The sequence below is a fragment of the Condylostylus longicornis genome, unplaced genomic scaffold (assembly GCF_029603195.1).
Source record: "Condylostylus longicornis isolate FDR11 unplaced genomic scaffold, ASM2960319v2 ptg000027l, whole genome shotgun sequence".
NCBI classification, from domain to species: Eukaryota; Metazoa; Arthropoda; class Insecta; order Diptera; family Dolichopodidae; genus Condylostylus; species Condylostylus longicornis.
The window spans coordinates 1,717,855-1,731,321 of record NW_026577996.1 but is presented as its reverse complement, the minus strand read 5'-3'; the positions used below and the strand labels follow the sequence as shown (position 1 = coordinate 1,731,321).

The window sequence follows — 13,467 nt, the reverse complement described above, 5'->3', positions numbered from 1 at the left end:
CTTATTAATATTTATTTGAATGTTTTAATTATTTTTTACTTTAAAATCGTGTCTCTAACATGTTTTTTTGATTTTTTTAACTTTATACCGACAAGTCTTTAACTATGAATTGATTTAAAGAAATGTTTATGGCAGTCTTGGGTTACCACCTCGCTACTTTAGTTAACTAAAGTGCTTGCTATTTTTCCCATTAGAGGAAATATTCAAGTTTACAATTACAAATTTCACAAATTAAATTAATAATTGAATTATATTAGTAACAAAACTTTCATTTTGATATTATTCAATGCATCTTGGATGAATATTACGTTAATGAATTAATTTGGATTAACGGTACGTTATTATTAAATTTGTTGCTGTTATACATACATATGTGAAATACAAATTTAAAGTAATTAGTTAATAATTAGCTTAATTCAATATGTGATGATATTTTTCAAAAGTTAGTCATCGACAATTAACGAAATGTATAAGAGCCACAATAGTCTTATACTAACACACTTATATATGTAGAATTTTATTAATTAAAGGTATATGATTTAATGAATTAATATAAAACAATTTAAATTAAACATTTTACGAATCTATGAATTAGTATAAAATAAAATTATTTAGAACTAAACATTTTACGAATAAAATATACAATTATTATTAAATTTTGAAATCAATTCGAATAAAATAATTGTTATTTATTTTTATATAAAATGTACATTATGAACAATATTTAACAATTTCTATCTTGCAAAACAATTCTTTCAAATTGTTCTTCATATCTTGAATAATTCTTTATGATAATATCAACAAATGTACCATTTAGACGTTCAAATGCATCACAGGGTAGAACTACAACAATATACATATGTATGGTTGAATATTATTGAAAATTTTATTAAAATATATTGAAAAATTAACAATTTTCATTTGTTGTTTACAATATGCAAAGAAAAAAATTTAGAAAATGACAGCAAGCAAAAACAATAGAAAATTAAAATTATACATAATTGCAAATGTCAAAATTTGAATTACAGTGACATCTGTTTAATTTGACATTTGTTATGAAAAATTTTTATTACTTTTAATTTAAAGTGACAATTTCTATAAAATATTTCAATTATATTTTAACACTAAACAAAAAATTTAATTTTATTAGAAAAATTTTTTTTTAAAATAAAATGAAATTATAGTGAATTCAATAAGAAATAGAAAAAATTAACAAATTAATTCAAAATATCCATATAAAATTAATAAAATATAAAATTAACAAAAAAAAAAATAACAAACTAAAAGATTAAACAGGAAATTTTTAAAAAATACTTTAACAATTAGCAATAAAACAAGAAAAGCAAAATACGATTAAAATTTTAATTTACATACAAAATTTGACTTTTTCTTGATTATTATCAACTTATTTAAATCGACAAAACAATTAAAATAATTAAATTTTATCAAAAATTTTAATGTTAATTCTAATGTTTAATATTTTTTTTGTGTATTTAAATAAATTATACTATAAAAACTAATATTAATTGAATACAATATCCATTAATATTTCTTAAAAATTAAACTTCTACTTCATGACAAAAGATTAATTTATAAAATGTAGTTAGCAATTACATTTTCATATCTCAACAAAAGTTTATAGAAATGCTAAATTTTTGAATAAAACTACTTAATATCAAGATGGCCACTCCGACCGCCTTCGCTTTATGCTATATTGTAGAGTATAGAGCAAATAATTTCAGGCAGAAGTCGTCAACAGTTCGCAAAGGCAAATTTCTTTTCAATAAAAAACTAAGTGTAAAAATAAATTTTGCATTTTTCGTAATAAGTTATGAAAAATATTTATCTGAAAATTGATTATAAAGTTTCGTAATTACTAACTGCATTTTATTATTTTTTAATGTTAAATCAAAAGGTGTAATCGATAATATCAAATTTCGTTGGACAACAATTGCACATCTGACGCTCTACAGCCGGCAATCAACAATTTATGCTAAAAAAACTTTTGAATATTATATACTCGTACCCAGTTGGCAATTGCTTTAACAACAAATATCTTTACATCTTAATTTCAATAAATAAAATTAAAAATAAAATCAGCCGATTAAAAACACAATAATGTCAATTAAAATTATTAATTACGTGACATTCGTTTTTTGCATTATCGGTTACACTACAAATTTAGACATCTCTGTTGACAACATTAAAAATTACAATGCTTCTGTTAACTGCAATATCGATTAAGATGTAAAAGAATTTAACGTGCATTTTTCATTACCGATTACACTTAAATTTGAATAATTTTGTATTATTATATTTGTAATACTAAAATTTTAAGACTAAAGCTACATTAAAATTAAAAATTGTAATCATAAACAAGTAAGAAAAAAAAAAGGAAAAAAATTCTTAAAAATAACTCCAAAGTTTTTACTTTTGATTAAATACAATTTTTACGATTTTTCACTTTAAGTATGTGTAAAAAATTGTAAATATTTATTTAAAAATACTTTATTACAACAAAAACTTCAGAGCGACAAATACAAAAATCATAAATTAGTAAAATATTCAAAGGCACTCTTAAACGATCAATTAATAATGGCAGTTCAAAAATTTCTACCCAGAATTCTGGATTGTATAATAATTTACTGGAGAGATATGTTGAGAAAAACTTTCATGAAATTCTCAAATCCTCATTTATTTTGCCAATTTCCATAATCAATTATCCAGCTCAGAACTAAAGTTATACTCGTACATACGAAAGCAAATATCAAAATCGTTTGACACACTCATGAATGTTTTTCTAAAACGATTGAATTCACTTGCGCATAATAATTTTCGCGAACGCGTTATGTGATCGTTTAAGTGTTCCTTAATACAACGTTATTCAATAATTAAAGTAATTTTTTATTTATGTTTTATTTAAAAATTAATAATTAACAATGTTTTAAATGAAATTTTCTGTTAGAATCTGTTTTCAAGTATATCTAAACGCAAATCATCATCTAAATATTTGTAATTGCGAATTCCACGTTTTATTAAATTTATGCACGGACCTAAAAGTCTCTCAAAGCATCCAGTTTCTAAGACTACAACACACATTTTTTTTTAGATTTTTTTTTTAGAATTATGATAAATTGCAAAACGTTAGCAGTTAATTTCAAAATGCGAAAAGTTAAAAAATATGAAAATAAAAAAAGAAAAAATAAAAACGCAAAATACAAAATAGAAAAACAAAAAAATAAAAATTATAAATTTATTAGTAAAATAAGGAATTTTTACTGAAAAATATTAAAATTTGTTTTGTAAAATAAAAATTTTAAATAAAAACTGAAAGTAAAAATGTTTAAAATTATTTGATGTGATTTTTTTAATGATTTTAAACGAAATTGGAAATTTTACACTTACATGCCACCTTAACATCAGTAACAGCAATAATTGATGCAGCTCTAGGTCTATGGGTAACCAATGCTAATTCACCAAAGTATGCACCTTTTTCTAATGTTGAAATTTCTATTTCAGAACCATCTGGTTTTGTTAATCGGACACAACATGTTCCATCTTCAATAAAGTACATACCATCAGCAGCATCACCTTTTCAAATAAATTGGAATAAGGATAAAAAATTTTATTCAGCTAATGTAATGACAACAAAATTTCGTAAATCTCTAACTTATATTAAAATTATGTAAGAAATTTTTTAAGAGCTTGTTTATTTTAGGAAATTATAGCTTTATAAGAAGTGACAAGAAATTTGTGTTCAGATCAATACTACACGGCATCTTCAAATAGTTTGAATTGAGTTACACAATTATGAAGAAAATATGAAAAATTCCGAACCACTTTACCACTGTTCTGCATTAATTATTTGGAAAACAATATTAAACGATTTTTCCTGTTCAAACTAGAGAAGATAGAGCTGTTTTAAGTGGTTTCTGGTTCACTTACTTACAAAAGGCAATATTAATGTTCAAACATATTTATTTTGCTCTGAATTTCCATGGTTTCCAGTTTGGCAATAGTAAAAACAAATAATTTAATATATTGTGCTTCCTTACCTTGCCTGATAATTTTATCATCTTTCTTATAAGATTTGGATACAAGAGCATCAGCCAAATTCATTCTCTCGTAACTCTACAAATATACAAAATAAAATTTTTGCTTCATTTTTAAAATTTTAACAAAGCATTTTAGAGGGCTAACCAACATTAATGGGTTTTAAATTTTTAAGATACCTATAATTTAAAATTACCTACTCGTAGTCCCTAACGTAAACTTTTTTCGAAGTTCCCGTTTATAAGTTCGATTTATTTCTCATTATTACTCATAAAATTTGTTGAAAGTTAAGTAGTTCTAATACGATCCTTTAAAAAGAAAACTTATGTGTGTTTTACAAAAAGATTTTCTATGATTTTAAATGGAAAGTTTGTGAAAAAATTTAAAATAGAATATAGAATTCTTGTTTAGTTTTCTAATAAATATTTGTTTTGATTCTAAACCCTATCAATTTACAATATTATCACTAATTTTATGTGTAATACTACGGTTTATTTTGCAAAAACCTTTTTTCCTGTTCGAGATAAGGATTCCTTGTTTTTTTTTCCGTTGTGTTTTTTATATTTTGTAAACTTCAAAGGTAATTTTTATACTTCCTTTCCTTTTTTCTTCCAGCTATTGTTTTTATATTTTAATGATTTTCTTTTTCAAGATTACAAATTTGTTTTTGTTTGTTTAAGAAATGGTATGTAACCATAACATAGATATTTTGAAGCCTGCAGAAATATACTGCCTTAATTTCCAATAAATTTTCACTTTAGTTAACTAGTTTGATAAAAATGAAAAATTTATTTTGTTATAAATATGATTTTAAATGCGAAATCTTTAAGAATTTCAGATTAGTCTGATTAGTGGAAATTAGTTTGCTGTCCGAAGAACCTAATAGCCCATAAGAATTTATGAAAATAGAAAAAAATTGTGTCATTCGCTTCAAATTGCGAGGCAATCTTTAGAAATCTTCAGTTTTTTTAAATCTCGGGTTGCAAACGTTTGGAAACCGAAAGCGAATTTATTAGTACCTAATGCAAAACCTAAACAGCTAATTTATAAATACAATAATTCATTTACCTGTAAAGCTTTTAACATAGGAACACTATCCAATAACTTTTCATACATTTTTCGTTTTTTAAATGCTGATTTAAGTAGAATACGTCTGAAAGTTTGACGATCCATTGCCCATAATAATCCTTCTGAATCAGCTTGAATTGTTGCAGCTCTACAAATAATACAAATATTTTAAGAATTAATTACTAATAAAAATGAACAAAATAAATAAATTAAAATCAATTCAAATGGAAATTTGCGAATTGTAATAGACGCCATGAATACTTTTAATTTGAATTTTACTTATACTAAGATTACAACAATATTCACTAAATAACTTAGTGCGTGTGTTTACTTTTTATAAACTCAACTAATCTCAAGTAATAAATTTAGATTGAATACTAATTATTTTGTTACCATTTGCATGACTATACGTTTACAAATTTAAAAGTGATACAAATAAGTATGTAATTAGGTATGTACTTGATAAATGACTACATAGCATGAAATTCAAGTGAATATAGGATAATTAATTATATTTAATGTGATTTTATTTGAATTGAGTTCTTGATTAGTTTAAATAAGAAATTAAAAAGTATAAAAATTACATTGAAAATTCAATTAAAAATGAATTCGCACGAATATTAAATATTAATATGATTAGTTTAATTATTCAATTAACTTACCTCGGCATATTATAAAGTAAAGCCAATTCACCAAAACTGCCGCTATTGTTGTACGTGTGAATTAATTTGTCGCCAACAAAAGCATTATACACACCACTGTACAAAAAATAAAAAATACCAATTTAATATTAAATTTCAACACGATATCGTGAAAATTAAACTCGATAATCTTAATATTATTGGAATATTAAAAATTAAAATTTTAAAATTCAAGTTTTTTGTTAAATTTTGTCAACACCCTTGTAGAGTGTTAGCCTTAGTTCTCTATCATGTTCTATTTTTATTGTGGATTTAATTTTAAGTTGGCACTCAATTTAAAATTCACTTTTTATTTTTTTGAATTCAAAATTTTTAATACCCCCAATTCTTTAACGTAGTTTTCCTAAATTTAAAACTGAAACTTACGATTCAATAACATAAAAATTATCACCATCATCTCCTTGTCGAATGATGTATTCTTTAGGTACGACTCTTTTTTCGAACATGGCATCCAAAACTTGATTCATCTAAAAATAAATTTAAACAAAATAAGAAAACTTTAGTAGACTGGTAGCAGTCTTTTATAATTTATTTAAAAGTATTGTGTTAACTAACAAGTACTTTCAATGAAAAACCTAGCATGGCAATTTAATCCTGAAATTAATTTTAGTTTTTCAAATGTCTTTAACTCACCTGTTCTTTATCTAATGACCTAAATAGCAAAATGTTTCTAACAGATTCAACTAAACGTGAACGTTGTTCATCCGTTTTTGGGAATATTGCTGCAGCACCTTCATCTTCATCAGGGTCATTTTCTGGATCATAGGCTTCGGCAAATACTGATTTACGACGTCCAGCGAAACGTACAACAACCGGTTCTGTAAAAAAAATAAATAAAATTTTAATAAGTTGATAATGCTTAATTTGTGGAATAACAATGTGATTTTATTGATGTTTGCGCATTTAAATAGATGTTAAAAGTAGTTCTGTTCATTAAAACTTGAGTAGTTTTTATGTAGTAAAATCGAATAAGATTTTGTTTTAAATTCAGTGATTTGTATAAACTCAGTATGTATACCTATTTCTCTTACATAACGTAGAGGGGGTATGCGTAGCAAATTAAAAAAATTTTGTAAAAAATTTCTGTACATGCAGAGGCATTCAAATATTTCACATTCGTAATCCTTTTTTGTTAGTTAAACATAACTTGTTAAATAAATTGCATGCAAAACTGTTTTGAAAAATACTTATGCAGGTAAAAAAATATAGTTATACATAGTTTTATATTTTTGAATTTTTCTTTATTGCGATCCTTATCTTTTATAAAATTTATATTATATATGTAAGTGTGTGTTTAATAATTGTAATACAAAATAATAAAAGGAAAAGACAAGAAATAGATGGCGATGTCGTCGCAAATTTATATAACATTTTATAAATCAAATATATTAAGACACTGAAAGAAATAAGGAGTACTAAAAACATTACCACTATAAAATTCAAAGTACTTGACGCAAAAAATGAGTTAAATAGCCGTGTTTACACAATACGTTGACCTTTGATGCAAAAGTCGTTGTATAAACACTTGTAATGATAAAGAGTATTGCAATACTCAACTTTTTATAAAATTTTCATGTGTATACTCGTATGAGATACGAGTAATATTTTTAATTAAATTCGTTATGGAGTATCACACAAGGGCGGAGTTTCGGAAGCTGCCAGTTTCAAAGATATAAAAAAGACATACCTTTTTGATTAACAGCAACTAAATTAATAATAAAAGAAAATTAAAAAATTTCTGATTACAGTTTTAGAACGGACTAAATCTTCTACCATTAATTACTTACTTTAAATATATAAAAAACACTTAAGTATTTTTTGTAATTTTTTATTTAAAAAAAAATATCTCATTTCGCATTAATTAATAATACATGTATGCACGCACATACAGTGAACTTTGTATGAAACGTTATAGCCTTTGAACACAAAAGAAAAGGTCAAATATTAAAATGTATGGCATATATTTTTCTTATATTCTGTTTATTTATACAATCATACACATATTCATGTATGCGAATATAAGTAAACATATACATAAAATAATGGAGCCCACAAAAAGTAATTTAACTTTAGAAATTTTAAATACATGTTTGTGTATATTGATAAGTTATTTAACGTTATATGAAAATTGTACACTGGATATAACCGGAAAAAATTACATTAGAAACGAAAAAGTACGGACACTGTAAATAAAACAAAGTCTGAGAATTTTTTTCTCTTTACAACCAAGAAGTTGAACCAAATTTTTATAACATGGAAGCGCTATACAATTTTAAGTAGCAAACAAAACAAGAAGTATTTTCCGTGGCGAAATGTCAAAACTCATATAGAAAACATAAATTTAAATAACACTGCCCAGAATTAAACGAAATTACTACTGCGATTTTAACCGCCAGCGGTGAAATAGCCTAAATTTCTTTTAAAAAATTAGGCAGTTTTTTTCATTTCGTCGTTCTGCTATTGTTCTGTGTTAACAACGGAAATCGTTTGCCGTTCTCTGCTTTGTTTTTTTTTACAATTATAATACTTATAATTTACATACTTTCGTTTAAGTTATTTTGATAATGAATGATATTGTTGACAGATGACAGTTTGCTATTACGCACATACATATGTTTGTAAATTAAAAGCACAATTTTGGTATGAAAGAACAATACACATGAATTTTTAAATAATTCAAAAAATATATTATTTTTATTGTTAAGCGCCTATAAATATGTAATTCTAAGCAATACACATTCATATACACTTCTATTATACATAATTGCATGCATTCATTCGTTTTAATATTTTATTTATCTAGTGTTGCATATATGTATATAGAAAGAATTGAATTTTGAAACGAATAGGAAAAATATATTAAATTTATTTCAGTAGACATTTCCTACATAAAACATAAAAATATACAAAATATAAAAACCTTGTAATGACTCATCAAAATGGCTTAAACAATTTAAAGAAGACGAAGTGATTACGAGTTTCTAATGAATCACTATTCAATTTTATTTTTGCAGATATGACTTGTGTACAAAAGTGTATATGTATTTATAATTATGTATAATGTACTGAAACATATTTAATGTTATACATATTTGAATAAAATGATTACAATTTTCAAAATAGTTTAATTAAATAGTAATAATAAAAAAAAGAAAAATTGAAAAATTTATAACAATTATAAAACACAATATTTTCACTGATAGTTTTGTGGCTCCAGTGGCGCAATTGGTTAGCGCGCGGTACTTATAGACAGTAAGTGTTGAGCTATGCCGAGGCTGCGAGTTCGATCCTCGCCTGGAGCAAAATATTTTTTTTTTTTTTTTTTTTGACAATAAATTACGAATAAATAATTTTTGAATAAGAATTTTTTTTAACTTGTAATTTAAGCTATGTAAAAAACGAAATGTGTTTAATATTAGAAAATGCTTATTTGTTAAAAATGATAATTTATAAAATCATAAATGAAAATTTAATTAAAAATGAATTTATAAATCATGATTGTTACTTAATAATTAGTTTAATGTAGTTGATTAGTTAATATATAATTTAAACTGATTCCGCAAGATGGCTCGCAATAACCTCTTGTATTGTCAATTATTGTTTTTGTATTGAAAGGTTTAATTGAAGTTCGTTTTGTAATTATTTTACAATAAATTCCATAGTGATTTTAATTATTTTAAGGTAAATTAATATTGTTGATTGAAATTTTAGTTGTAAAAAATAATTTACATTTAATAACGATGAATTGGAGAATATATGACTGCTCTGTGTACGTAAGTTAACTATTTCTTTGCTCATTTTCCTAGATTCCACAGAACTGAATCTGACAATTTTTCATTCAAAATAGGTAATTTTGAGATGCTTTCAAGAGAATTCACTTAAACTATAATTAATAATTTGAGTTTGAAATGACACTAAGAATTGCTTACCAAAGCATAACATTTATTTCTTGTACCATAGGATTCAATAAAATTTAGTTTTATATAAAACTGTTGTTTTTTCCAATTCCGAACAATTTTTATAGTTTATGGATGATAATTATACATATATGAAGTTTCAATTGTGCGTGTGAATTTTTTTCTTTTGTTAAAATTATATTTCCTTCTATTCTTTTCAACAGCAGTGTTACAGTTCGTATATATTATATACATATATGTACATTTATACATAAACTTATCAGCATAAAGGATATTCTATTTTATTCTATGTAAATCTATTGCAAATAATGTCAAAACTATAAAAAACTCAAAAAATTCTTGAAATTCAATTGTTCGAAAAAACAAAAGGGAGAGACAAACAAACACAATGAAAATAGAACGCAAAACAAATAAAAAAAGCAGAAAAAAATTATTGATATCAAAAGTTTTTCTTTCTATTTCTTTTACGGTCAATGAGAAGGAGTAAGAAAAAAATCTTCAATGATTGGTTCAAAGTTTTGTTCTTTTCAACATTTATTTGACTTAAAAGATAATTTTTTATTTTGTTTGTATAGAAGAAGTTTAAATATCTCGGATTAACAAAAGTAAGAAAATTAAATCTGATAAAAAATTAATTTTTTAAGTTTGTGATGGCATACCTAAATTAATTTTTTTTGATTTTGTTTAGCAAACTTATGGAAAAATGATTTGCGGTAAAATTGATAGTAGCTGTTCTTAATAATTTTCAACTTTCTATGTGTTGCATATGTAGAATAGGTGTAGATAGAGGAAACTTATTAAAATATTTGTTTCCAAAAATAATCTGTGATATAAGTGAAAAATTTTATAAGAAAATTTTTTCAAAGGCGTTTTTACAATCTAAATTTGCAATTTTAAGACATTTTTTTAATTCAATACTGAAAACAGTTTAAGATAAGTAACTCGCTCATTCTACTTGAATAGATCAGCATTTTTTGTTTTTTATAGATTCTTCCCTTCCCAGTATTTTCTTTCAGGATTACATTATAATCTCTATCGAACTTCTACGTGCTATTAATGACCATGGTTTAATACATGACAACGCTTTATCTTTTATAGCAAAAATTTTTGACCTTAGAAGATAGTACTATGAAAATTGCTATCTAAATTGTTGATAAATCGTAAATTTTATGTATTTCCAATATTTTCGTATACAATCTTATCTTTAGAGCAATTTAAAATTCTAATAAAATTTATAATTAGTTTAAATCGATTTAATATTAAAGACAGTTAAAATTTTTCACATTGTTGTTCAATTTTATTTAAAAAAATTATCTAATCAACTTAAATACTCTGATTTGAACATCAATTTATGATAAAAAAAATATTATAAGATTAAAATATTTTATTGGGAAAAAAATTTAGTTTTAAATTATAAAATTTATAATTTATTACCATATAGAAAAATTTATTTTCTCTTTAACAAGAACCACCACACATTAAGAACGATAAAGAGTAAGAATAGAAGTGAATCTAAGAACAATCGAACAGATGGAGAAAACATTTTGCAACACACCTACCCAAGGTACTGAATTTGAAGACCAAGAACTAAATATTAGGGAAGACATTTCAATCGAAAGAGAGGCACCAACCATTAGAGAAATAGTGAAGGCAATCAGAAAGTTAAAGCTCAATAAAGCAGAAGGACCAGTTGGTATTTCAGCTCAACTGTTTAGAGCAGGAGAGATTGTTAGAGCAGTTAATGCACTAAAATCAATAATAAAAAAATTATGGCAAGACGAATAAATCTCGAAGTACTGAAAGAAAGAACTAGTAATTAAGCCAATTAAAAAGGTGTTCTATCAGAATGTTGTAAGTAGTGAGGCATAAAAGTGCTTAATAATATGACTAAATTATGAACAACCTGGAAGTCAATTCACATAACAGTGCTGCTTCACGGAAGCGAAACATGTTTGGTGTCCAGAGCTAGCATACAAAAAATACACAGATCTTCTTTTATAAAAGTCTTGCTAATAAAACTCTTTGTTAATAAATTCCAAAGTATTCTAGCCACTCAGAATTATGAACCAAGAGCTATGGGTAATGATCGGACAAGATCCAATAGAAATTGAAATATGAAGAAAAATGGAAATGGGTTGGCCTCATCTTAAGAAGCCCATTACCATCAGTAGAAACACACAAAAGTTTTGCCAAAGAGAGGCTAGATGTGTAAAATGTGCTGGTAATCATATGACAGCGGAGTGCAACAAGAAGGATAATTTTCAGCCCAAATGTGCGAACTGCAATGAGGCACACCCTGCTAGCTATCGAGGCTGTTTGGTTGCAAAAGAATTGCAAAAAAGAAGATTGAAAAAGAATAAGACCAAACAAAACCAAATTAAATTTAATGAACAAAGAACTCCAAAAATAGACAGAACGACATTATGCAAATGATGCATTGTATGTTGATTAGAATTGACGAGATCTCTAAAAGATTATTAAAAATAGAAAATGCATACACTGAGATGTATACGGGGACACCAAAGAAGTTAAGAAAAGATGTAAATGAGGTACGTATAGTAACTTGGAATGCTAATGGTGTTCTTAATAAGAAACAAGAATTGGAGGTCTTTCTCAAAACGAGAAATATATATATTTGTTTGCTGTCGGAGGCTCATTTGACATATTATACGAGCCTTAAAATAAAGGGCTATGATTGCTATAAAGCGGTACATACCAGCAATCAGCCAAGAGGAGGTAGTGCAATACTAATAAAAGAAAGTATAGAACATAATGAAGAATTCAAGATAGAACCGGCTGAAATTCAGATTATTTCGATAAAAATTAAATCGACTAAACAGGACTTTAGTGTTGGTGCTGTATACTGTCCACCAAATTGCAGCATTAAGAAAAATACTTTTAAAGATCTCCTGTACAAGCATGGACACAGATATCTAATAGGAGGTGACTATAATGCCAAACATACAGATTGGGGTTCTAGAATCACCTCAACTAGAGGAAGCTATTCAAGAGCTAGGTTGTTGCTATCACTCCACTGGCATTCCTACTTATTGGCCTACTGACACTAACAAGATTCCTGATGTTATTGACTTTTTTATAACCAAAAAAATATCAGAAAACTTTCTAAGTCTTGAAGATAACTATGATTTTAATTCGGATCACTCTGCTGTCATATTAAAACTAAGTGAAAAAATAACTAAAACATTATTTAGGCCCAGTTTAACAAATAGCACTACGGATTGGGTGAGCTTTAGATACGAAATAATAAACAATATTGACGTAAATATTAATATACAATCAAGAGAGCAATTAGATGTGGAGTTAGAAGGATTTATTAAAATCATACAAAGAGCTGCGTGGAACAATACAAAAATGTCAAAGTACAAACCGACAGCAAATAGCTATCCTCGAGAAATAACTGATTTAGTTGGTGAAAAGAGAAGGGCCAGACGTAGATGGCAACGTTCGCGTCACCCTGATGATAAAACTGTTTTAAACAGACTTTCCAGGTGCTTAAAAGAAAAATCCAAGAATTTAAATCGGCAACATACGAAAATTATATAAAGAACTTGTCAGCTACGAGGAAAACGAATTATTCCTTATGAAAGGCGGCAAGGAGCAAAAAGAGACCGATTACGCACGCTCCGCCACTGATGAAAGCAAATGGCAGTTGGGCGAGGAGCAATATAGAGAAGGCCGAATTGTTTGCTGATCACTTGGAAAACATA

At 25.8% G+C, this 13,467-nt stretch overlaps 1 protein-coding gene and 1 non-coding gene across 6 annotated transcripts in view; one reads left to right on the top strand and one right to left on the bottom strand.

Annotated features, from left to right (window-relative positions):
• Positions 1 to 13,467, bottom strand: part of LOC129607244 (cAMP-dependent protein kinase type II regulatory subunit) — a 188,284-nt gene that overhangs the window by 2,559 nt on the left and 172,258 nt on the right. For 4 of the 5 annotated variants that reach the window (XM_055518100.1, XM_055518099.1, XM_055518102.1 and 1 more), the window contains 6 exons: positions 6,456 to 6,640; positions 6,189 to 6,289; positions 5,784 to 5,879; positions 5,122 to 5,269; positions 4,056 to 4,131; positions 3,406 to 3,591 (listed from right to left, as the gene is read on the bottom strand). In XM_055518100.1, the coding sequence (XP_055374075.1) occupies positions 3,406 to 3,591; positions 4,056 to 4,131; positions 5,122 to 5,269; positions 5,784 to 5,879; positions 6,189 to 6,289; positions 6,456 to 6,640 (792 nt within the window). Of the gene's footprint in view, positions 1 to 2,533; positions 3,087 to 3,405; positions 3,592 to 4,055; positions 4,132 to 5,121; positions 5,270 to 5,783; positions 5,880 to 6,188; positions 6,290 to 6,455; positions 6,641 to 13,467 lie in introns of those variants that run through there. The other variant, XM_055518103.1, reaches the window with a different exon arrangement.
• On the top strand, positions 9,033 to 9,124 carry Trnai-uau (transfer RNA isoleucine (anticodon UAU)). The gene is given in 2 exon segments: positions 9,033 to 9,070; positions 9,089 to 9,124. It is a non-coding gene; the product is annotated as a tRNA-Ile (tRNA).